This window comes from Bombina bombina, chromosome 1 (genome assembly GCF_027579735.1).
Source record: "Bombina bombina isolate aBomBom1 chromosome 1, aBomBom1.pri, whole genome shotgun sequence".
Taxonomy (NCBI): domain Eukaryota; kingdom Metazoa; phylum Chordata; class Amphibia; order Anura; family Bombinatoridae; genus Bombina; species Bombina bombina.
Genome location: NC_069499.1, coordinates 434,279,273 through 434,307,059, shown reverse-complemented (window position 1 = coordinate 434,307,059; position 27,787 = coordinate 434,279,273). Strand labels below are relative to the sequence as shown.

At 36.3% G+C, this 27,787-nt stretch overlaps 1 protein-coding gene across 1 annotated transcript in view; it reads right to left on the bottom strand.

Annotated features, from left to right (window-relative positions):
* LOC128658283 (sodium channel protein type 2 subunit alpha-like) overlaps positions 1 to 27,787 on the bottom strand; it is a 380,151-nt gene that overhangs the window by 171,263 nt on the left and 181,101 nt on the right. Inside the window, exons 19-20 of the mRNA XM_053712819.1 lie at positions 17,162 to 17,285; positions 365 to 519 (exon numbers count right to left, since the gene is read on the bottom strand). Coding sequence (XP_053568794.1) covers positions 365 to 519; positions 17,162 to 17,285 — 279 coding nt within the window. The remainder of the gene's footprint in view (positions 1 to 364; positions 520 to 17,161; positions 17,286 to 27,787) is intronic.

Genomic DNA, 27,787 nt, shown 5'->3' with positions numbered 1-27,787 from the left:
ATATATATATATATATATATATATATATGGTACTTTAAGGTCAGGAATTTGGTTGATAATCTCTAATTATTTATAATATCATGTACACACATACACACACCTATATATATATAATATATATATATGTATAACTCTGTGTGTGTAATATAAATAATTGGAGATCGGTAACTAAAATGCTGTCTCAAAGATTTGGAGCAATATTTAGTTAGGAGCTTAGGAGTTAATCATAATTAATTATGATTTATCTACAAATATCACCATAGACTTTGATTGTTTTCTCTAGAAACACATTAGATGCATTTAAAGGATTATGATCGCCTCCTAAATTAGAAAACACAGTTTGTTTGTTCTTTTTTGCACTTACCAAGGCACCACTGCTAAGAAGGATCATAAAAATAATGAATGATTCAAACCAGTTGTGTTCAACAATAGTGTAGCAGGTTTTCCTGAGATTCCAAAAGGTTTTGCCAATTCCATCTTCTGTGCTGATTTGACAGCACACACAGTTCCTTACACAGTCTAAGTTGAAAACAAAAGTTGAAATTTACAAATAATGTTTCAAGTGTTGTTGCTATTTTTTTAGTACTAGAATAAAGTACCTAAGAATATGTCACTTAAAGGGACATCAATTACATTCTTTTATATGTGTAGAATATCTGTATTTAAACACATATGTTTGGATTTTTTTCAATCATGTTTATTGGCTCCCAAAATGGCTTTTTCACTATAGGAGTGATCACAATCCAAATTGGAAAAAGTGTATTGAATATGAGCGGATACGGAAATAAACTCCTACACTGATGATAACAATCCATCCAACCACGCGTTTTGCACTATAAATCAACAACAAAATAGGTATATCAAGTTCAACAGCCAAATTGCCTTTTTTACATGTTTGAAAGTATTCTAAGATGATTAGAATATGTTACACTTGTACAATACACATGTAGATGTATAGATGAATATATGGGGGCATATTTATCAAGGTCTGGCGGACCTGATCTGACACTGCGGATCAGGTCCGCCAGACCTCGCTGAATACGGCGAGCAATACGCTTGCCGTATTCAGCATTGCACCAGCAGCTCACAAGAGCTGCTGGTGCAACGCCGCCCCCTGCAGACTCGTGGCCAATGGGCCGCCAGCAGGGGGGTGTCAATCAACTCTATCGTACTCGATCGGGTTATATTGTGGTGATGTGTGTCTGCCTGCTCAGAGCAGGCTGACAGGTTATGGAGCAGTGGTCTTTGTGACTGCTGCTTCATAACTGCTGTTTCTGGCGAGTCTGAAGACTCGCCAGAAACAGGGGCCATCAAGCTCCTTACGGAGCTTGTTAAATAGAAGCCATGGTCTAGATTCATTAAACCTATATTCGGCAAATATTTACATACATAAATATATGTATCTTAGACAGTCAACAAGATCTGTCTGAAATGTGAGAAAATGGAAATCATGGCTGCAACATCTAGAAATGGTGTCTAGCAATCGCATTCTTGAAATGTTACTTTAATGTCATACACACATTTTTATGATTGTAAGTTAGTTACAGTAATGTTGTCTTAAAGAACAGGAAACTCCACATTTTTATTTTTTGATTTGGATAGAACATACAATTTTAAACAACTTTCCAATTTACTTCTATTTTCAAATTTGCTTTATTATCTTGTTCTAATTTGCTGAAGGAAAAGTATATACGGCAAAATTACAAGTTTTGAGGTATGGCTATACCCCTGAAAAATTGGCCATTGTGCACAGAATATGCAGGTCTCCTGTATTACAAGTTGCGGCGGTACAGCTATACTGCAAGCGTTTTAGCCTTTACGCAACTCTCCATTAGTTATTTTTTGAGTGCAGGATTTTCTTCTATAATAAACCTATAAACCCCTAAACTGCCGGCCCCCCATATCACTACTACTATAATAAACCTCCTAAACCATAAACCGCCAGCCCCCCACATCACTATTACTATTATAAACCCATTAACCCCTAAACCGCCGTCCCCCCACATCGCTACTACTATAATAAACCTATTAACCCCTAAACTACTGGCACCCCACATCGCTATTACTATACTAAACCTATTACCCACTAAACTGCCAGCCCCCCACATTGCTACTAATAAAATAAGCCTTTTAACCCATAAACCCCCATCCTCCACAAAGCAATAAATCTAATAACTATTAACCCCTAAACCGCCATCTCCCCACAACACAAATAACTAATTTAATCACTAAGCCCCCTAATCTAAAACCCCCTAAATTAACCCCAATTACAGTTTTATTTTTTGTAATTTTAGATTTATTTATTTTAATTTAATCTTAAGGTTTTTTTTAAGTAATGTTAGGATTTTTTATTTTAACTTAGTATTTTTTTAAGATTAAATTAAAATAAATAAATCTAAAATTACAAAAAATAAAAAAGTCTAAAATTACAGAAAAAATAAACAAAATGATCAAAAATAAAAAATTAAATCTAATCTAATACCACTATAAAAATAAAAAGCCCCCCAAAATAAAAACACCCCCTAATCTAACACTAAGCTACCAAAAGCCGTTGAAAGGGCCTTTTGTGGGGCATTTTTACCTAAAAAAATACTAAGTCCCCCCTAACAGTAAACCCCCCCACCAACCAAACCTCCCAAAATAAAAAAAATCCCTAATCTAAAAAAAAAAACACCCCAAAAAATTAAATAAAAGGAACGTTAGGATTTTTTATTTCAATTTTAACATAGTATTTTTTTATTTTATTTAATTGGGGTTAATTTAAGGGGTGTTAGGTTAGTTATTTGCGTTGTGGGGGATGGCGGTTTAGGGGTTAATAGTTTAATTAGGTTTATTGCATTGTGGGGGGTGGCTTTTTAGGGGTTAATAGGTTTATTTTATTAGTAGCAATGTGGGGGACCAGCGGTTTAGGGGTTAATAGGCTTATTATAGTAGTAGCGATGTGGGTTGCAGGCATTTTAGGGGTTAATAGGTTTTTTATTGTAGTAGCAATGTGGGGAGCCGGCAGTATAGGGGTTAATAGGTTTATTAGAGGAGTAGCGATGTGGGAGGCCAGCGGTTTAGGAGTTAATAGGTTTATTTAGGTGTTAGCGATGCGGGGGGCGGTGGTTTAGGGGTTAATAACTTTATTTAGTGTAGGCGATGTCGGGGGGCAGCGGATTAGGGGTATTTAGACTAGAGGTTTATGTTAGGTTTTTACATAACTTTCTTTTCCCCATAGACATCAATGAGGATTGTGTTACAGCGATCGCCATTCCGCGATCGCAGGTGCTAGTTTTTTTCTAACACTTTCTCTCCATTGATGTCTATGGGGGAAAATGTGCACGAGCACGTCAAGTCAGGCCTTGGGTTTTGTGCGGTATGGAGCTGAACGCACCATACCGCACAACAAAAGAAGGTTTTTCAGTAACTTGTAATAGCAGTAACTTGTCATTTTTGCGTTATGTACGCACCCGGTTTAGCGCACAACTTGTAATCTCGTAGATAGCAAATAACAAGAGACAAATCTGTGCATGCACCAATCAGAAACTAGCTTCTACTAGTGAAGGATATGTACTTATTCTTTTTGAAGAAAGGGAAGTGAATTTTCGGAGTCCTAAATTGACATGCTCTATCTGAATCATGCAAGTTTAATTTTGACTTTCCTATCCCTTTAATAAACTTGATTTCTATCAGCAATCAGGTATTCGTGATCGAGATTAAACCATTTGCTGTTCTGTCTATTTTCTGGCAACCAAGATCTTGCGTCCATGTTTTTACAATAAACAGAAGTAAAAAAATAGTTTTTTGATACAGCATATTGTGATTAACAGTATCTAGAATCTGGTGTTGACATCTTCTTACAGTAATTAAAATATGGCAAAGACAAACCTTGTTATGTATAGTGAGGTTTGTAACTTTTGCCAATATTTTCAACCTTTTCACTTAGCATTTTCATGATTTACTGTATGAGAACTATTAAAATCCCATTATAGAAGATGATACAAGTGTTGGGCACCTTCAATGTTCTTGATTTTAATTAAATTTTACAAAAACTGAAAAAACTGAATTTATGCTTACCTGATAAATTACTTTCTCTTACGGTGTATCCAGTCCACGGTTTCATCCTTACTTGTGGGATATTCTCAATCCCTACAGGAAGTGGCAAAGAGAGCACACAGCAAAGCTGTCCATATAGCTCCCCTCAGGCTCCGCCCCCCCAGTCATTCGACCGACGGTTAGGAGAAAAAGGAGAACCATAGGGTGCAGTGGTGACCGAATTATCGGGCGGGCCGTGGACTGGATACACCGTAAGAGAAAGTAATTTATCAGGTAAGCATAGATTCTGTTTTCTCTTACTTGGTGTATCCAGTCCACGGTTTCATCCTTACTTGTGGGATACCAATACCAAAGCTTTAGGACACGGATGAAGGGAGGGAACAAGTCAGGTAACCTAAATGGAAGGCACCACTGCTTGCAAAACCTTTCTCCCAAAAATAGCCTCCGAAGTAGCAAAAGTATCGAATTTGTAAAATTTGGCGAATGTATGCAGTGAAGACCAAGTCGCTGCCTTACAAATCTGTTCAACAGAAGCCTCATTCTTGAAAGCCCATGTGGAAGCCACAGCTCTGGTGGAATGAGCTGTAATTCGTTCAGGAGGCTGCTGTCCAGCAGTCTCATAAGCCAATCGGATGATGCTTTTCAGCCAGAAGGAAACTGAGGTAGCAGTCGCTTTCTGACCTCTCCTCTTACCAGAATAGACAACAAACAAAGATGATGTTTGTCTGAAATCTTTAGTTGCTTTTAAATAGAATTTTAAAGCACGAATCACATCAAGATTGTGTAAAAGTCGTTCCTTCTTAGAAACTGGATTAGGACACAGAGAAGGAACAATGATTTCCTGGTTAATATTCTTATTAGAAACCACCTTTGGAAGGAAACCAGGTTTGGTACGCAAAACAACCTTATCTGCATGGAACACCAGATAGGGTAAATTACACTGCAAAGCAGACAATTCAGAAACTCTTTGAGCAGAAGAAATGGCTACTAAAAACAAAACTTTCCAAGATAATAACTTAATATCTATGGAATGCAAAGGTTCAAACGGAACCCCTTGAAGAACTGAAAGAACTAAATTTAGACTCCATGGAGGAGCCACAGGCTTGTAAACAGGCTTGATTCTAACTAGGGCCTGTGCAAACACCTGAACGTCTGGTATAGCTGCCAGACGCTTATGTAACAGGATAGACAGAGCAGATATCTGTCTCTTTAAGGAACTAGCTGACAGACCTTTCTCCAATCCTTCTTGGAGAAAAGACAATATCCTTGGAATCCTAACCTTACTCCACGAGTAACCCTTGGATTCACACCAACAAAGATATTTTCGCCATATCTTATGGTAAATTTTCCTGGTGACAGGCTTTCTGGCCTGTATCAGAGTATCTATAACTGATTCAGAGAAACCACGCTTAGCTAGGATTAAGCGTTCAATCTCCAAGCAGTCAGTTTTGACTTCCTGACCTCTGTCAGAAAAATGTTCATTTCTACCGAGTCTATTAGTGTTCCCAGGAAAGGAACCCTTGTGAGCGGGGACAGAGAACTCTTTTTTACGTTCCCTTTCCACCCGTGAGACCTTAGAAAGGCCAGGACAATGTCCATATTAGCCTTGGCTCTGTGAAAAGACGATGCCTGTATTAAGATGTCGTCTAGATAAAGTGCTACTGCAATGCCCCGCAGTCTTAGTACCACCAGAAGGGACCCTAACACCTTTGTGAAAATTCTGGGAGCGGTGGCCAACCCGAAAGGAAGGGCCACGAACTGGTAATGTTTGTCCAGAAAGGCAAACCTTAGGAACTGATGGTGATCTTTGTGGATAGGAATATGTAGGTACGCATCCTTTAGATCCACGGTAGTCATGTATTGACCTTCCTGGATCATCGGCAAGATTGTCTGAATGGTTTCCATCTTGAAAGACGGAACTCTGAGGAATTTGTTTAGAATTTTTAGATCCAGGATTGGCTTGAAAGTTCCTTCCTTTTTGGGAACTACAAACAGGTTTGAGTAAAAGCCCAGTCCTTGTTCTGCAATTGGAACTGGGTGAATCACTCCCATTTTTAGAAGATCTTCTACACAGCGTAAGAAAGCCTGTTTCTTTGTTTGGTCTGAAGACAAACGAGAAATGTGGAACCTTCCCCTTGGGAGAGAATCCTTGAATTCTAGAAGATACCCCTGAGCAACTATTTCTAAAGCCCAGGGATCTGGAACATCTCTTGCCCAAGCCTGAGCAAAGAGAGAAAGTCTGCCCCCTACTTGATCCGGTCCCGGATCGGGGGCTACCCCTTCATGCTGTCTTAGTAGCAGGAGCAGGCTTCTTGGCCTGTTTACCCTTATTCTATCCCTGCAAGGGTTTCCAGGTTGCTTTAGGCTGTGAAGTGTTATCTTGCTTTGCGGCAGCAGGTCCGCTCCTGAAGTTGCGAAAGGAGCGAAAATTAGCCTTGTTTTTGGCCTTAAACGGCCTATCTTGTGGAAGGGCATGGCAATTTCCCCCAGTGATATCCGAAATAATTTCTTTTAGCTCTGGGCCGAATAGGGTCTTCCCCTTGAAAGGAATATTTAACAGCTTCGTTTTGGACGACACATCCGCCGACCACGATTTGAGCCAAAGCGCTCTTCGCGCCATGATGGCAAAACCTGAGTTTTTCGCCGCTAACTTAGCTAGTTGGAAAGCGGCATCAGTGATAAAAGAATTAGCCAGCTTTAAAGCATGAATTCTATCCATGACCTCGTCATATGAAGTCTCCCTCTGGAGTGACTCCTCCAGAGCCTCAAACCAAAATGCCGCTGCAGTAGTTACCGGAATAATGCAGGCAATTGGTTGAAGCAGAAAACCTTGCTGAACAAAAATTTTCTTCAGCAATCCTTCCAAATTTTTATCCATAGGATCTTTGAAAGCACAACTGTCCTCTATTGGTATAGTTGTACATTTAGTAAGTGTTGAAACAGCACCCTCTACCTTAGGGACCATCTGCCACACGTCCCACCTGGGGTCGTTTATGGGGAACATTTTCTTAAAGATAGGGGGGGGAACAAAGGATACACCTGGTCTCTCCCACTCCCTAGTCACAATATCCGCCACCCTCTTTGGGATCGGAAATGCCTCAGTGTATACAGGGACCTCTAAAAACCTGTCCATTTTACACAATTTTTCTGGGACCACCATGGGGTCACAATCATCCAGCGTAGCTAAAACCTCCTTAAGCAGGATGCGGAGGTGTTCCAGCTTAAATTTAAACGCTAAGGAATCTGACTCTGCCTGCTGAGAAACTTTTCCTGTGTCAGAAATTTCTCCTTCAGACAGACCGTCCCTCACTGCTAATTCTGAGTGTTGTGAGGTTACTACAGATAACATCCAAATCTTCTGATTGCTCATCCTCTGTATTTAAAACTGAGCTATCGCACTTTTTTGGAAAAACGGGCAGTTTGGATAAAAATGCTGCAAGAGAATTATCCATTACTGCTGCTAATTGTTGTAAGGTAATGGGGGCCAATGCACTGAGAGAGGTACTAGGCATCGCTTGCGCGGGCATAACTGGTGTCGACACATGGGGAGAGGAAGAAGGACTATCCTCATTACCCTCCGTTAAAGAATCATCTTGGGCTACAATTTTAAGTGTCACTGCATGGTCTTTAAAATGCTTAGATGTTTTAGCACACTTTAAACACAAATGCAATGGGGGTACCGCCATTGATTTTAAACATAAAGAACAAGGTCTATCTGAAGACTCAGACATGTTTGACAGACTTAGATAGCACTACAATACAGTAAAATTCACTTTTTGAAAAAACGTTACTGTGCCTTTAAATAATAAAAAGCACCCACTTTTTTACCAAATCACCAAAAAATATCCGATCTTTATGAAATTTTCACCACATGATCCCAATGCTTTGAAATGATTGCACACAAATTTTCAAGTTAATTAACCCCTTATTCCCCAAACCGGAGCCAATTGAAGCAAACTACCGGTTTAACACACTACAGCACGGTGCCACAGTCTTTGCTGTGGCCCTACCTTCCTTTTGGGTTATTTGTAGAAGAATATAAGCCTCCCTGAAGTCCTCCTTCACTCTAAGGACTCTACACGTGAAGCTGCATGAAGATGCCTTGCAAAACAACTGTGCAACAGAGGCGCGAAAATGAGGCCCCCTCCCTCTACATTCCGGAGTTATGGGGCCTTCCTGAATCAGAATAGGTGTCTTACAATATGCCAGGCGTAATAAAAACCCCAAAAGTGTTCTCAACGTCTAAAACACTTGAATAAATATAAGATTACCCTAATAAAGTAATCGATTTAGCCCATCACACTGTCTACCAGTATTTTAGCCCTTAACTGAAGCCATCCTTCTATACTGTGTCTCAGAAAATGGCTTACCTTCCCACATGGGGATTTCTATCAGTCTTCTAGCATTACCGGGTCTTGTTAGAAAAAGTGACTGAGCATACCTTAAGCAGTTAAGCCTGCAAACTGTTCCCCCCAACTGAAGTTCTCCGGTACTCAACAGTCCTGTGTGGGAACAGCAGTGGATTTTAGTTACAACATGCTAAAATCTTTTTCCTCTCAGCAGAAATCTTCATCACTTTCTGCCTCAGAGTAAATAGTACAAACCGGCACTATTTTAAAATAACAAACTCTTGATTGAAGAAATAAAAACTACAAATCTAACACCACATACTCTTTACCCTCCCGTGGAGATGCTACTTGTTAGAGCGGCAAAGAGAATGACTGGGGGGGGCGGAGCCTGAGGGGAGCTATATGGACAGCTTTGCTGTGTGCTCTCTTTGCCACTTCCTGTAGGGATTGAGAATATCCCACAAGTAAGGATGAAACCGTGAACTGGATACACCAAGTAAGAGAAATAAGGTTTTCTCAATTAATTAAAAAAAACTTTTAAAATATTCAAATTTGTAACTCTCATTAGAAATGCTACTCCAATTGTGATGGCTTTATTTAAAAATAAGAGGCCATTTTTATGATATCAAAACAAAAACAAAAAAATGGAAAGATTGCAATCAACACCATGGGGCATATCTATCAAGCTCCGGGTAGAGCTTGAGGCCCCGTGTTTCTGGCGAGCCTGCAGGCTCGCCAGAAACACCAGTTATAAAGCAGCGTTCTAAACACCGCTGCTCCATAACCTGTCCGTCTGCTCTGAGCAGGCGGCAGACATCGCCGCCATTCAACCCGATCGAGTACGATCGGGTTGATCGAAACCCCCCTGCTGGCGGCCCAGTGGCCGCGAGTCTGCAGGGGGCAGTGTTGCACCAACAGCTCTTGTGAGCTGCTGGTGCAATGTTAAATGAGGAGAGCGTATTGCTCTCCGCATTTAGCGAGGTCTTGCGGACCTGATCCACACTGTCGGATCAGGTCCGCAAGACCTTTGATAAATAGGGGCCCATAACTGCAAAAAAGATATGCTTAAAAAATAAATGGTTAATATACATTTACACACTCCCTGAATCCATCTTGAGTATGTTCATTGTATCTTCTTTGCTGTGGCCAATTAGGTATAGATATACAGTGGCGTCACTAGGGGTTGCGCGGGGTGCGGGCCGCACCTGGGTGACACCCTCCAGGGGATGACACCACCAAAAAATTTTTTTTTTTTCAATTTTATTGAAATTCAAAGAAATACATGTAGAGATGCATAGATTATTTTTTTATTAGAGGGGCCGGCATTTGTGAACATTAGTGGGACTGGGGACTGCTAGCCTAAACCTGCCTTCCTATCTGTGCTCACTGCTCAGTGACGTGTGGAGCAGTGGAGTCACTCACTACTGTGCTGTCTCTCTAAACGGGAACTGGGAAATCATGAGGTGGATGCCTGGCACCTGACCGCATGACTGTCTGACACTGTCTTTAAAGTGAAGGAGCCACGTATGATGCCCACTAGACCGGTACGGTCATGGTACACTGAAGAGGTAGGAGGGGAGGGCGGGCGGGTGGGGGTCCGGGGGTGGGCAGAGTTCAGAGGTGATTGGCCATAAGAAGCGGTAGGCACGTGGCCCGTGGCTGTGCACTGACAGACTTGGAACAGAGTCAGAGAGCAGAATTTTTTTCAGTGGTTTATTTCAGAGTGCTCTGTTTATATTTCATTTGATGCTCTGTTGAGCCAGGGAGCAGCTCTAGGCAAGAGCTTTATAATTAATGCAGTGCAGTTTATATATTTTGTATGTGTGTCTGAGTTTTTGTTCGTGCGTGTGTCTCAGTGTTTTTGTGTGTGTGTTTTTGTGTGTGTGTCTGAGTGTGTTTCCAAGTGTTTGTGTGTGCATTTGAGTATGTTTTTAAGTGTGTCTGAGTGTTTGTATCTTGTATGAGTGTGTGCCTGTGTTTTTGTGTGTCTGCTTTCTGGGGGGGGGGGGGGGTGACACCATAACTTACCGCACCGGGTGACACCAACCCTAGTGACGCCACTGTAGATATAGGTAAGCACTGTTTCTGATATAAAAATTACTTTTTTAGCATCTTGCAGGGTAAAGTAAAGCACCATGCCTAAATATGCAGGATGTAATCCACTCTTTAAAGGGAGTAGGAAAAAAAAATCAATTGTAAATTACAAGAAAAGCAAGCAAAAATATATAATGGGGTCAATTTATCAAAGCTCCAACTGTGAATACACAGTAATTCCTCATCAAATTAAGAGCAAAATTGATACTCCGAAGTTAAACACAAACACAAATTGACCCCAATTAATATATATTACTATATTATATTTTAAATCTATGCTTAATTAATAATCATATGAAGATTTAATTTAGAGTTTAAATCTTTTTTTTTATTTGTGTCCTGTGATATGACAAAAAGCATGTGTTGCAGTTCGATATAAGGTAAGAGAGTATACACAAGTACTGTGTTTAAGCATTTTTGGAGATATATTTTTCTGCTTTACCTTGTGTATATGGAATAAGTGCTTTATGTGACACACTAATTTAAGATATGGTTTAAGTTTAGGTTTATCTTGATACTGCTGTTTTTGAGGAGGGTTGTTACATGAAGGGAAACTTTTAAAATGGGACATCGAGGAGAGTCATCCTGAGGATATTATTGAGTTGATGTTCAAGACTTTTTGGTTAGCTTTACAGTTCTTCTCTTTGCAGCATATATTTTTACAAAAAAAAATTCCAACTGCAGTTGTGGGACATTTTAATTATTATTATAATCAGTTATTTGTAGAGCACCAACAGATTCAGCAGGTTATAAACATAGGAATAGTATGCAAATGTAGCATTTATGGGAGACAAATGCATAGAGAGCCTTGACAAAAGTCGCAGTGTTGTAAATCACCACTTTTAAATGTGATATATAAAACAGCTGGGCTTGTAGGCTTACATACTAAGGGGGGTAGGGGATTCTAGGGGATGAAAAAAGAGGAGGAGAAGAAATGAGATTAGAAAGGTTAGTGTATGTTGTATGCATCCCTAAACAGTAGAGTCTTTAAGGAACACTTAAAACTATAAAAACTAAGGGAGAGTCTTATGGAGCAGACAGAGAACTCCACAAAATAGGGGGCATTCTGGAGTAGTTCTGTATACAAGAATGTGAGGTGGTAACAAGAGAGGAGAAGAGAAGGAGGTTGTGAGCAGAGTGAAAGGGACGGGAGGGAGAGTATGTGGAGACGAGGTCTGAGATATAGAGTGGAGCAGTATTATTGAAGGTCTTAAATGTCAGGATTTTGTGTTTTATTCTGGAAGCCAGAGGAAGCCAGTGAATGGATTGGCACAGAAGTGCAGCAAATGAGGATCAACATAGAAGGAAGATCAGTCTGGAACAGGCATTAATTATGGATTGTAAAAGAGCTAGTCGGCAGCTAGGGATACCAGAAAGGATGGAATTGCAATAGTCAAGGTGGGGGATGATGAGAGAGTGAATTTAAATCTTAGTTGTGTCTTGTATGAGGAAGTGGTGAAATTTGGAGATAATTTGAGGTGGAAATGACAGGAACTGGCCAAAGATTATATAGTATATGAGGAGTGAAATAAATATCAGAGTTAAGTGTGACCCCAAGACATCAGGCATGCAGGTTTGGGGTAATTAAGTTACTATCAAAAGTTATAGAAAGATGGGGATAGAGATTTTGGAAGATGAGGGAAAATAAGGTGCTCAGTTTTGGAGAGATTTAGCTTAAGGTAGTGAGAGGACATCCAGAATGAAATATTAGAAAGACAGTTAGGGACACAGGTTAGCAAGGAAGGGGATAGGTCTGATGTAGAGAGGTAGATTTGGGTGTCATCAGCATACAAATGATATTGAAACACGTGGGACTTTATTAAGGAACCTAATGATGACGTATAGATTGAGAAGAGAATGGGACCAAGGACATAGCTTTGTAGTACCCCAAAAGAATGCAATACAGGGCCAGAGGATGCTCCAGAGAAGGTTACATATGGTTGGACATGTAGGAGGCAAACTGCAAAGGGGTTGTGTTACAAATATCAAAGGATTGGAGGGTTTAGAGCAATAGAAAGTGGTCAACAGCATCAAATGCTGCAGGCAGATCGAAAAGGATTAACAGAGAGAAGTGGCCTTTTGAATTTATAAGTATAAATAATTGCTGTCTCTGTGGAGTGATGGGGGGAAAATCCAGTTTGCAAGTGTAATTAATGTGTATAAACCAGCTTTTCCAGAAGTTTAGCAGCAAGGGGGAGTAGGCAAAGAGGGAGGTTGGATCAAGAGAACATTTTTTGAGGATAGGTGACTAGTGCATGTTTAAGGAATGAGGGAAATATACCAGTACTGGGGGAAAGATTGAAAATATGTGTGAGGATAGGAGAAAGAATAGGAGAGAGGGAGGGAAATAGTTGTGAGGGTATGGGATCGATGGGACACATTAGTGAGGTGACAGGAAGATATAAGGGCAAAAACTGAATTTGTTGCTTTGTGAATTTAGGATGTTTGTAAACGATTGGGGGGTTCGAGACTGGAAGTGTGTTGAGAGAGTATTTAGTTTCTGATGGAATCAATTTTGTTGTTGAAGTGGCTGGCAAAATCTTGAGCTGAGAGAAATGTGGTAATAGGAGGTGGGAGTGGGTGCCGAAGGGTTTTGAAAGTGGAGAACAGACATTTTGGGTTTGAAGAGAGTGTAGAGTTAAGAGTAGAGAAGTAATCTTGCTCAGAGAGGTTGAGGGCAATAATAGTAGTTCAAGATACCTTTTTTTATTTTTTATTAAATCTTTATTACATTATCTACATAGTACAAATAAAATATTCTGATATACAAGTAGTAATGTAAATCAACAGAGTAATAAAAACAAATACAGCAATAATACTAGAACCAGAGTCCGGAGGACTGTCTATTAAGACAATGTTTCCCTGTCCTTAAGACAGACAAGAATAGATATACAGGTAGCCCTCAGTTTACGCCGGGGTTAGGTTCAAGAAGGAATGGTTGTAAATCGAAACCATTGTAAATTGAAACCCAGTTTATAATGTAAGTGAATAGGAAGTGAGGGAGTTAGATTTCAGACCCCTCTCAAAATTGTCATTAACACCTAATACATCATTTTAAAGCTTTGAAATGAAGACTTTAAATGCTAAACAGCATTATAAACCTAATTAAATAATCACACAACAGAATGTATCATCAAACTAAGTTTAATGAACAAAAACTGTTTTTTTAGTTGCATTTTTCTGCAAACAGTTTTCTACATTGTTAGCATGTTAGATAATATTAGGTCTGCACCTATTCTATGCATTTCAATCTGCAGTGATTAATAGGCAGTAAGGCATCCTCACCTCAAGCAGCTGGACAGGAAGATAATAGGGAAGTGGCTGCTAGATCTTGTTGCTTGAAAGCTGCTCAATAGCTAAGGTCTGTTCTGTGTACACAGATTAATTTCAGTCTGCTAAGTTGCATAACTTTGCTGCAACACAAGTGGACAGCTCCACCTACTGGCTATTTTAATTAGTGCACTGCTTTTCAATAGCAGTCACATGACTGAAAAAAAGGTTGTTATTCTGAAATGGCGCAAATTGAACTGGTGTAAACCGAGAGCCACCTGTATCACCTGTATATGAAAGCCCCCCCCCCAAAAAAAGAGAAAATACCCCAACCTCCCCTCCTCCACTCTCAAACATCAAAAATCTCTATTGGATATTAAGAATCTGTTCTATGCAAGTCTTGACATTTGCACCTTGATAATAAATAAAATCTAACCAGATCTTGCCAAAGGATCTCCCTTTTTACCGCCTAAGTTGTAGTCATAGGCGGTGATAGTTACAGCTTTTATTAGTACATTTCTTACTTCTCTAACTGAACGGATCCTAGCATTTATCCAGTTTTTAAAGATAAGCTTATTAAGAATTAATATTACCATCTGGACAAAATCTCCTTTCTTTTCCCATGAATCATTATAAACCATAAAAAGAATAGATTCTTTTGTTAAATAGATTTTTCTTTTTGTTATTTGAGAGAGAAAATAGCCTATTCTATGTTAGACCAGAATTGTTTCAAGAACAGACATTCCAATAATAAATGTCCTAAGTTCGGATTTTCATTTACGATATACATTTTTAACCTCCTTTTTTAATTTAGACATCCTTTGAAACGTTTGATAGTCTTTATGAAGTAGTCTAAATTGAGATTCTCTTAGATACATTGAAGTGCATAGTGCTTGAATTTTATTAAGACTTTTTAAAACAATTCTATACAGGTCGGGAGTGTCTACTAGCTTTACCTATTTGTTTTCCAGATCCCTTAGTAACCTTTTCACATTTGTTGCTTTAAGAATTTTGTAAATTGAGGATAATGACCATTTTTCCTTATTAATGGCATCTATCAATTAATGTTTTTGACATATTTAAAGGACATTTCTTGTCAGTTTAGCAGTATAGTGCTTTAATTGAAGAAGAAAAAAAATTGATGGTTAGATTGGATTTCCAAAAATATCTTCTGAAATTCATCAAAAGTATAAAGCTTCCCAGAAACAGAATCATAAAGAATCATAAAGATCATTAATAGTTATAGGTCTACTATTTGACCATTTATTAAATATATTTGATGTGGATTGCCCTCTACTAACAGCTTCAATGATTTCCTCCAAGCCCCCAATATATCCCTAAACAGGGGATGAGTGGAGATACATCTTCCTAGATCTTTGTTTGAAGCATAAACAACAAAATTTAGAGAGTGCGTAGAACACACCTGTTCCTCCAGTTCCCTAGTTGAGTATCTGAAAGTCTGGAGCAGCCAATCAATTGGGAGACACAGGATAGTTTCAAACTTATAGCATTCTATATTAGGCAGAGCCAGCCCCCCTTTTGAATAAGGCTGATATAAATTAACAAGTTTTATTTTCGCTTGCCTGCCACTCCAAAGAAAATATCTTAGACTTTGGTTAAACCGCCACAGATCATTTTTTTTTATTAATAAAGAAAATATCCTCAAAACATATAGAATCTTAGGAATATAAACATCTTAAAAAGACTAATTTTGCCGGCCACCAATACTGGTAGGCCTACCCTGGTCTTCATCTTATCCTTGTTTTCCTGCAAGGTGGGAGAGATATTGTCTCCATACCATTTTGTGAGATCTGCTGAAATTTTTAAACCCAAATTGTCCAGAGAGTCTGTTTCTGTAAATTGACAATCTTGCAAATAGGTTTTTTTAAATGGCTCTCCCAATTTCCTCATATTAAGATAAGAATTAGGAGTAACATTGAAATTCCTCGCCAATATAATCTTGTCTTTTGGAAATTCGAGCAGGTTTTTTGCTAAGCACTTCCAGAATATTTCATTAAGATCATTTGGTCCATAGACATTGACTATTAAATATTATTCATTCTGGAGTAAGAGTCTCAGCAGTAAGTATCTGCCCTCTTTATCTTTTATGACTTGGAGAATTTTATAGTCCAATTTTGTATGAAATATAATCATTACCCCTCTCACAGATTTTTTTATAAGAGGACAAAAATTACTCCTTAATCCATCTAGCTTTGACTTTACTATGTTCTAAGTCTGAAAGATGCATTTCTTGCAGGCATACTATGTCAAAATTATTGTTTTCACAAAAGATTCACAATAGCTTTTCTTTTGATTGGGGAGTGAATTCCTCCCACATTCCAGGTCATTATCTTAACCATCTAAACCCCTAAACAAATCTGAACCTCCATAGAGAAATGAGAGTAGGAGGAGGGGAAGAAAAAAGAGAGAGAGAAAAAAAAATTACTTCTTGAATAAAAATAAAATATTGAAATCACCCTACTAAGTGCAAACAAACAATGACATATATTATAAAGGCAGCAAAATCTTTAAGTAAATAACACCTTATTTATTAATACATTTAGAAGAGTGAACTATAGATTGCAAGATAAATTTATAGTGAAGAAAGAAAGCTAAACACAGAGACATTCTCCAAAGTTGCTCAGCAGTGCAGGAACATCTGCAGAGATAGAGCGTCAGAGCAGTATGCTAGGGCTGAGGATTAGTGCGTGATTTGCAATGGTAGGAGGGGTCAAATTGTCAAGGACTGATATAAGAGGGGAGTGGAGTTTTAGTGACAAGGTAGATCGGTCAGGGCAGAATAAGGAGGAGATGGAAGAGGGCAAAGGTCTGAGAGATGTTTATGCTCTCTTTTATTCAATTGTTCTACTATAGGATGAACTGAGTTCACTATAATCTAAGTATCTTGAGTATTATGTGTTACCTGTGTATATGAGGTGGTAAAATTCATTATTTTCTATTTTTGTCAGTGTGGCCATTTTAAATATTTTCTTTTCTATTTAATTAGATGTCACTTGTGTGCTGGATAGGGTAGTCTTTAATCATTAGGGACCCTCTTTTTCTTTTTTTCTTTTTTTATATTTATATATTAGCAAACATTTTTGTATGTATTATTGCAAACAGGTGACTATGTATTATTCCATATTGATTTATTTAACTATGTAATATTATATACATTTATTTCACCTAATGCTAAATAACTTAAAAGGATGACTGACAACAGCTGGGTATTAAGTACAAAATATAAATAAATATTTGGAATAGAATATCAAATTTTCAGTAATTGCTCAAAAAAAGTCATATAGATGTATTAAATGCCAGTAGGAAATACTGTAGATGTAACAGCTTTTTCTAATAAAATGACGGGATCAGAACTAAACTATTTGCAGGGAGAAAATATATTTACTTACATTCATTAAAACATGGCTCAGGATCAAGGGCCCCATCAAACTCATTATCAATCATTATATGTTCTCCTCCAAGTGATCTTAGGTCAATAGTGCTTCCCTCTGATGGACTGGAAATCTTCAATTTCTGAAAAAAACACCCCTTAATAGTTTAAAAGGAAGTCTTCACCCATCAGAAAATAATAATGTGAGATGAGAATCCGACACTGATGTAAAACTACATGTTTTACAGACTCAGCACACTTAATGACAGTTATGGGTTTTACTTGTGAGAGTCACTTTGTCGCTTTTTCAGCTAAACAAATAACTAAGATAGGTTATTAATCATTTATATCTGATAAAAAAAATTAATAGCTATATGCGTTTTGCCTCATTTATCAACCTAGAAGTTAACATTACTTGTGTAACAAAAAAAGTGTTAGCAGCATGGGTGAAATATACAAACCTTGGTAAACTTACCAAGAGTTGTTTGAAAATATAGCATTTTTCAGAGAAAGGAAAGAAAAAATATATTGAGAGGTCTTCCACTTTGTATTTCTGGCTCTGTGAGAAATGGACTTCTCCACTGTGTAGTTATTGGGTCAGTGGTACAAAAGCATAGAAACAATACCCACAACTTCTTGCAGAGATGAACTTTTATGTTTCAGAGCCTATGTTTTCAGTGTAAACATCCACGTTATGAAAATACTCTTCACAATCCTAAACAAATGACTTGTCCAAGTGTAGAACTCCTAAAATCCATTCTCTTCAGAAGTACCAATTCCTTGCTACTTTATAATACTTTTATTTGAATGAATAAAGGAATGAATACATTTAGAGCAGAACCAATGAAATATTTTATATAAATTATTACACATGCGTATTAATTTTCAAGTGAATGTAAAAAATGACAAAGATTTTCATATTCTTGCATTTGTCTGAAAATGATAAACAAACAGCCTTTTAATAAAAATAAAGTGAATGTATGCAAGAAAATAATTTAGTTCAGTTTTAGTGCAGCTAAAATTATTGCTCAAAAGCAAAGGCCTGCAGGTGGTAAAGGCTTTATAAATGTAAAATTTACTCTCTTGGGTGAAAAAAGACTTTGAAAGGTCAAATTTACAATATTAAATAAGGATTTACCAATGTCCTTGTTATTTGATTGATCACATTGTCAGTGAATAAGTATTTTGTTCTTAGCCAGTCCTGATCCCATTAAAACAATAAATACAATTGAAAAAAAAAGCCAGATATTTTTTGTGCTTCTATTGACTTGTAGCAGTAGCACTAGCACTAAGAAATGAGCAACACTCAACAGGAGATCTTTTTGGACACGCAAACATAATGGTTACTTATTTAGGGCCAGATTACGAATGGCGCGCAAACATTTGGGCCCTAGCGAAAAGGGGTTTATGGGGGGGGTTGTGCTTGTTGTACTTACTACTGATATTACGAGTTTAAAGTAAATGCATTGCTTGAGCACAAACGCAGTTTATGCTATAATGAATCCCGCAATTTCGGAGCTCTCGTTAACTGTTTTGCATAACAGAAAAATGCACAAAACACATCAAAAAAGTACATTACAAAGTATAGTTACACTTACAATAACACCATATAATAAAAATTATTTTAAAACATTTTGCACACAAAAGTTATAAAGGCTCAAAGATATGATATTTCAGGTGTTAGAAAAAAAGGAGGAAAAGGCTTCTAAATGTATGTATATATGTATATATATATATATATATAGATATATATACAGTATATATATATATATATATATATATATATATATATATATATATATATGTCTATATGTATGTGTTTTTTTTGTGTATTTACAGGCATATATACACATATAAACACATAAATAAATATGTACACATATATAGACATATATATATATATATATATGTATAGAGTTAAGTAGAATGTTACCACTCAGTGTCAGTGAGTAGAAACAAGCGTTACTCTAGTAAATGCGCTAGTCAGAGGTATGAAGATCTTATAGAGCAGCTATTAAAGTACAAATATTGTGTAATAGACACAGTCTATACCATATAGGAGAATATGTATCAAAGGGTAAACAGCGCTTAAAGATATTCTTAAAAACTGTATATATTAGAGTCTCAGCAGTATTGGTTGGCAAAGAAAAAAGGAAAAAATTATATGGATATACGCATGTATATTAAAATCTTAGATAAGATATTGAGATCCTAGTGCAGTGAAGGAGTAATAGATACCCTTACCAAAAGTTACCTCAATCCTATGAGGTAAGTTTGCCGCATTGGAAGGTGTATCTGGTGATTTGATGAATCCTAGATACTCTGATCTGTGTAGTTTCGCTGCCTCTTGGAGTAGAATGGGATGTAGGTCCCCTTTGTCCTCTTTTCTTTAGGAAACTTCCTGTATTTGTTGCCTCTTGGAGCTTGGTTTTCTTGTCTTGGTATGAACTGTGATGCGCTTCTATATATATATACAGTAAGTATGAGTACATAATAATGAGTACCATTAAGTTGGGTAATAATAATATCTGTTATCCGTGCCGCAAGTCGATTAAGTTCGAAGTTGTGCAGTATACAAGTATGCAATTATAGATGCATTGGAGCCCTTTGCAGTTAAAGGGACATAATACTCATCTGCTAAATCACTTGAAACTGATGCAGTATAACTGTAAAAAGCTGACAGGAAAATATCACCTGAGCATCTCTATGTAAAAAAAAGAAAGATATTTTACCTCACAATCTCCTCAGCTCAGCAGAGTAAGTTCTGTGTTAAAGGTTACACTTCAGATGCTGCCCAGCTGCAGGTAAAAAAAAATCCAATGTTTTGCACATAGCAGAATATGCTATTTGAATTTATAAATATATATTCCTATAAATATCTGTATATATCTATACCTATATATAATCATGTATATATAGAGACATATATTTTACCAAAAATAAGTAAGATATATGTAGACATATTTATTTATGATTAGATAGAACATTTTTTACTGTGTGCAGAGCATTGGAATGTGAAATATTCATATTTTCATGTTGGGTTAGTGAAAATGAGAAAATATGACCAGGCTTGTGCAAGAGTGAGGGTTTTTTCCCCCACTTTTTTTCTTCATTTACTTCTATGGGGGAATCTATGAACGCATACGCGATATTCTAAGTTCAGCTTTTTGTGCTTGTTGGGTTAGTAAGAGAGCAAAAACAGTTTACTTTCAACACGTAATACAAGCACAACCCGACGAGCACAAAAAGCTAGCAATTAATGATCTAGCAGAAGCGTTAATTTGCACTCCACTCGAAATCTAGCAATTAATGGCTATAATATTAAATTACAATAAGAAAAGAAACAGCACAGATTAAAAAGAGGGTGTTGTCATGATCCTATAGGGCAAAAACATATACTAAAAATCTTTATATTGGTAACCATACGAGTCTCTGTAACACTGTATCCATAATAAAGTTCACCAAACATGGTGTGACAGTCTCAAAAAGTAATGCATTGAATGCAAAAATGTATCTATCATTTTATCTTGTACCCAAAATCAATAAAAGTGTGCAAAACCCTCCAAGTTGCTAAGTTATATAGGGTATTACCTAGACAGAACTTTACAGAAGTACAGTATGTATCATAATTACCTTTGTATCTAAAAGACTCCACCCATTTTTTGGAATGTTTAAATGAAATTATTTGGAACAATAAATGTATTCTAACATGTCATGTACGTTCTTTATATACTAACATAGATCATACATTAGTAGTAAAAATGACTATATATTATCACAAATTATTTTTATTTTAATGTAGAATATGTTTTACAAAAAAAAGAAGGTATAGGGCTCCATGTACAAAGCAGCGAAAGCTGCTCCGGAGCCTTTGCGGGTCAGGTTTGCATATGCAAGCCTGCTTCCCGCAATGTAAGAAGCAGCGGTCATTAGACCGCTGCTTCCTACACCACCTCTCAGGTGGCGAGGCAAAATCACTGAGAGCACGCTCGCTCTCGGTGATTGACAGCCCCTTCAGTCGCGTTATTGGTCGCACGATTGAAGGGGCAGGCATTACACACTCCGACGAGTGTGTAATAATACATACGGGCAAGCGGATCAACAGATCCGCTGCCCGTGTGTAGCGAAGGCGGGCGGACAGTTTCGCGAGTTGAGAAGCTGTCCGCCCGCCATTTAGTACATGGAGCCCATAGCTGTTTGTACAAGATCAGTTATGTAAACCTATTTATGGGTTGTTATGATCATCACATTTATAATGCACAAACCGTGTGCTCTATAAGCATTTTATTGATTTGGAGAGGAGATTAGAAATTGAAAGAATCTTTTATGAATAAGAATTATTTTGGCCTAATTTTGACAAATGAGTTTAGTCCATATCAGAAGCAAAGAACATCGCTAGAGAAGAGGATGGGAATTAGGTTTTAAATTACAATATTATTAGTCAAAATAGAAGGAGGAAAATATATAATCACTGTTTTAATAAGGGTGAGTTTGAGGTCCCATTTTTTACAAATTGTACTTCATATTGCAAATTAAGGGACAGATTACAAGTAGAGTGCTATGTAACACTCCCACTCAAGAGTTAACTGTGCTAGTGTAAGCTTTTTGCACGCTTCGGGTTGCGCTCGTATAATTATTTAAAAGGAAAATATTTTTGCTTTTGCGCTAATCTGACAAGCTCAAAAAGCCGAGCTTCAAATATCGTGAGAAGGATAACTTATTCCCCCATAGAAGTCAATGAAGCAAAAAAGTGGAAAAAAACACCCTTCTTGAACGCAAACCTTATCGCATATTCTCAAGTGTGCTAACCGGACATGAAAATATAAATATTTCCCATTCCAATGTTCTTCCCACAGAAGAATATGCTCTATTTTTTAGAAATACAGATTTCTACATATATCTGATGGAATTTTTAGTAATATACTGTGTGTGTATATATATATATATATATATATATATATATACTGTATATATATATATATATGATTATATATAGGTATAGCCATATATATATATATATATATATATATATATATATATAAATACATAAAACATATTCTACTACGTGCAGAACATTGGAATGTGAAATATTTACAGTAAATACACAGTTAAACACTTTATTAAAAAATGTATATTGTATTAATATGTTTTTCATGTTTTCACCGACTTAACTGCAAAGGGTTCCAATGCACTTATACATATATATATATATATATATATATATATATATATATATATATATATGTGTGTGTGTGTGTGTGTACATATGTATTTATGTGTTTATATGTATATATGTCTGTAAATACATCTTTGGACATGTATATGTATGTATCTCTATGTTAAAGCCACCTGAAACCTCATATCCTTGAGCCCTTACAATTTTTTGTGCAACATTAAAAAAAAATAAAAAATATATTATTAGAGTGTAACTGTACTTTTCCATGTATGTTGACTGTGTTTTGTGACATTTTTTTGTTTTGTGAAAAGGTTAATCAGAGCTCTGAGTATGCGCTAGCTTGAATTGCACTTGAGGGATCCCATTTCATTTCAACTTTTAATATGAGTGGAAAATCCCACTCATGCAAAAACCTGCGATAAAACCCTTATTGCTTGTGCGCAACAACGCTCCACTCATAATCTACCCCTAATTAAGAAAATTATATCAAAATACTAACACCATGTTAAAAAAATCCCATTTTATGAGATCTAGTTAATGATCAATCAAAAAATGTTTTTAAAAAAGCAAAGAATTTTAAGAATATTTTAGAGCACCTAGTAAGTTTTAAAGAAAGCAAAAAAGATTCACTTGGAAAGATATTAGAAGGATTTTGACTCTGTTATATTTGCAAATTCTGCAAATTCAGTAACAAAACAAAATTTATAAAATCCACTAGTACAGATTTTCAATCTTTATTAAATTAAGTGCAAACTTAGAGAAGACCCTTAACAGGGAGGATCTGCTAAATATAAGATTGGGAAATCCTATCATATAAAATAGTATTTGTAACTGTCTGGTATATATATATATATATATATATATATATATACACAGTATATATATATATATATATATATATATATACACAGTATATATATATATATATATATATATATATACACACGTATATATACAAATAACACTTTAGTTATTAACCATTGTTATTTTAACTATTTTGTTTGGTTATCCTAAAAGTTCTTCTGTTGAGCGCTGCTCATTTCTTGGAGATTTTATTGAATTTGTTTTTTGGGCGGATAACAAATTTTGTGAGCAAACTAATCTTTAGGACCATTTGATTTGATAGAATAACAAATACTCTTTGAACTAAGCAGAAGCCTTTAGTCTTTATTGACTGAAATACTTATTTTTTATTATAAATAATAAGTATACATACAATGTAATTGCTAGACTAAAACAGATATTTGTGTTATTTTTATAGCAAGCAAAAATTAGGTCAAAATATGCAAACATGCAAATTTAATTGACCTGAACATGCCCACCTGTAAAAATATATTTTATTATTCAATCTATATTCAAATATTAGATATGAAACGTATGAACTTATTTAGATGAATTATAAATCAAAATCAAGGTAGGAAAGCTTTGTTTTAATTCTGGAATAGAAAATGTCCTTATCAAGATAGATACGCTTGAGAAACAAATATTATATTTGTTAAGAAAATGAATAGTGAGCAAGGACAGAATGCACAGACAAGCAAGAGCAATCAGAAATCCTATGAAACACAGACACGTTCTTAAATTAATGAATTAATGATCTGACATTCTAAGGATCCATTCATCATTTTCCAAGTATCTTGGCTAATGATAATAACATGTTGTATTAATAGATATTGTTGTAAGGCTATAACGCTGGACTTAAAATTAATTTTCAGTCTTCAGAATGTAAGGTTTGTTTGTTGTTGTTTTTGACATAGTTTTGAAAAATGATGCATTTCACCTTTTTTATTTTTCCTTTAAGTTCTTGCAGTGTGGAATCCTGAACAAGTTACCTGCAGAGCACGGCATGCACTTCTTATTAAATAAGTATTGTGGCAATTAAAACATTTAGCACATGACAGCCACAAATACAGCATCATCACTGCTTTTTGTGATGTGCTATTTGTTTAATGCATCATGCCGATCTACTAATTTCAGAACCATGGACAACAGCAAATACCAGCACTGTTCTGTGAACAAGCAACAATGAACTGAATCTCAAAACAGTGAAGGTTTGCCGGTCTTGAAGGATCATGCTATGATATTGGTCATATTTATCATCCATTATAAGGCCAGCTGTGCAAAGTTGTTATCATTTAGCAATGGATGGCAAAGGCCATAGCTGAAATGCATGCAGTCTGATTGGTAAATAACCATAAATTACTTGTGTGGACACGGTGCTCTTTCTTGATAAAAAAAACACCAGAAGTGCAATCTCGATTTCCTTCAACTTGGTTTTACCCCTGTGAGAAGTAAAAAGGGGAAGCAATAAAAGTAAAACAAAAAGAAAAGAAAAGGAAAAGAAACATTTTTTTCTCACAATGGTTACAGAGTCTATATAGTTAGGTAATGTGACCAAAACTAAAACAAAATAACAAGGCCTGTATAATGTAAGGCTTGTAGGATGTTCATTATTAGCATCAAATCCTCACAATGCAAGTGATTGGGCTATGCTTACAATTATCTCGAAATTCTTCACTAACAAATGCAAAATGCTTTTGGACTGATTTATCACATATTTTCTGCATTTTTTCCTTTTAACATTTTACAGGTTTTGAACTGATATTCAAAAAGAGGAATATGTGCTGTTTAGAAAACTCTTGTTTAAACCTGCACTTGTTTAAGGGATAAGAAAGTTGAGATTTAAAGGGACAGGGAACCCATTTTTTTTTTCTTTCATGATTCAGATAGAGCTTGTTATTTTAAGCAGCTTTCCAATTTACTTCTATTATCTATTTTGCTTCATTATTTATGTATCCTTTGTTGAAAAGCATAGCTATCTAGGCTTAGCACCTGGCTGCAGTTTGCTTGGTTTGATTGGTGGCTGCACATATAAAATGTGCATTTGAAAATAGAAGTGAATTTAAAAGTATCTTTAAAGGATCTGTTGGAATCATGCAAGTAATTTGTCTCTTGTGATTGGCTAACTAGATGTGTTCAGCTTGCTGACAATGTTCCTTCATCAAAGGATAACAAGAGAATACAACAAATTTGATAATAGAAGTTAATAGAAAGTTGTATAAAGGGAAAGTAAAGTCCAAATTAAACTTTCATGATTCAGATAGGGCATATAATTAAAAAAAAAAACTTTCTAATTTACTTTTTTCATCAATTTTGCTTTGTTCTCTTGTTATACTTAGTTGAAAGCTGAACCTAGGTAGGCTCATATGCTAAATTCTAAGCCCTTGAATGCATTTGAAAGTTTTTCACAGCTAGAGGGAGTTAGTTCATGTGTTTTATATAGATAACGCTGTGCTCATGCATCATCAGCACTAATTGCCTGAAATGAAAGTCTGTCAAATGATTTGAGATAAGGAGGCACTCAGCAGAAGCTTAGATACAAGGTAATTACAGAGGTAAAAAGTATATTTCTATACCAGTGTTGGTTATGGAAAACTAGGGAATGGTAAATAAAAAGATTATCTATTTTAAACAATAAAATTTTTGGTGTTTACTATCCCTTTAAAATTGTATGTTGTATCTGAATCACAAAATAAAATGTTGGGGTTTCCTATCCCTTAAATATAAGAATAAAGTAAACAAAATTCTTATTTTTCTTTTCCCTATGATATTACATTTCATGACCATTATAAAAACTTAAAATTTGTTTACATGATTTACATTTTTGTGGATTTACTTTTAAATATATGCAAAGGTTATCTACTAGAACGCTCATCTTAGTTTGTTAGTGAGTGCTATTTGTATAATAATAATAACAATGCCAGTGTCAGTTAAAAACATTTTTGTATGCTTCAGTGTAACTTAATAATTGTAATGTATAAAATTGATGCTATAATATAATGTGCTAAACATTGACATGTAGATAGAGAAATCAAAATATCAAAATTTAAGTCAATTTTGGTTTTGGATTAACAATACTAGTGATTTCTTATAATATCATCTAATAATCTAACATTCATTCCAAAAAGTTTTGAATTCCCTTATTTTTTTAAATTTTGTTAGTGTAGTATAGGAATAGCAATAGCACTGGGACAATTAATCTTAGCCCCTTTATTATTTATAAAATGTTAAATTATATATAAAATGTTAAATATCTAATCTTATTTGTTCCTCTAAAAACAAAATTTATGCTTACCTGAAAAATGTGTTTCTTTCTGGATATGGACAGTCCACAACGTAATTTTGATTACTAGTGGGAATATCACTCCTGGCCAGCAGGAGGAGGCAAAGAGCACCAAAGCAAAGCTGTTAAGTGTCACTCCCCTACCCATAATCCCCAGTCATTTGACCGAAGGGAAATGGAAAAAGGAATAACACAAAGGTGTAGAGGTGCCTGAGGTTTAGTCAGAAATAACTGTTTTAATTAAGGGTGGGGTCGTGGACTCTCCATATCCGGAAAGAAAGACATTTATCAGGTAAGCATACTTTTTTTCCCTTTCCTAAGATATGGAGAGTCCACACCGTCATTCCAATTACTAGTGGGCACCAATACCCAAGCTAGACACCGAATGAATAGGGCGGGAGAACAAGACAGGCAGACCTAAACAGAAGGCACCACTGGTTGAAGAACCTTTCTCCCAAAAGAGATCTCAGCCGAGGCAAAAGTATCAAATTTGAACATTTTTGAAAGAGTATGCAGAGAAGACCAAGTTGCAGCCTTGCAAATCTGTTCCACAGAAGCTTCATTTTTGAAAGCCAAAGAAGAGGAGACAGCCCTAGTGGAATGAGCTGTAATTCTCTTAAGAGGCTGCTAACCAGCAGTTTAAAAAACAAAATCAATTATACTTCTCAACCAGAGGGAAAGAGAAGAAGCAGTAGCCTTCTGACCCTTACGTTTTCCAGAGAAACAAACCAACAGGGCAGAAGACAGACGAAAATCCTTAGTCACCTGTAGGTACAAGTTCAGATCACGCACCACATCCAAGTTGTGCAACAGCCGTTTCTTATGAGAAGAAGGATTGGAACAGAAAGAAGGAACAGTAATTTCCTGATCAATATTTTTATCCAAAACCACTTTAGGGAGAAAACCCCAATTTAGTACGAAGAATCACCTTATCCGCATGAAAGATAAGGTAAAGAGAATCACACTGCAAAGCCGAGAGTTCTGAAACTCTCCGGCCAGAAGAGATAGCAGTAAGAAACAAAACCTTCCAAGATAACAACTTAATATCTATGGAATGCATTGGCTCAAACGGAGCATGCTGCAAAACTTTAAGAACATGGTTATGTAAAAAAATAGATAAGGCAGAAATCTGACCTTTCAGAGAAGTGAATGAAAACACTTTTTCCAGACCTTCCTGGAGAAAGGACAACATTCTAGGAATCCTGACCCCACTCCAAGAGAAGCCCTTCACTTTATACCAATAAAGGTATTTATGCCATTCCTTGTGGGAAATTTTAAGAGTAACAGGCTTGCAAGTCTGCAGCATGGTCTCAATGATCGACTCAGCCAAAGCTTAGCTAGAAAAA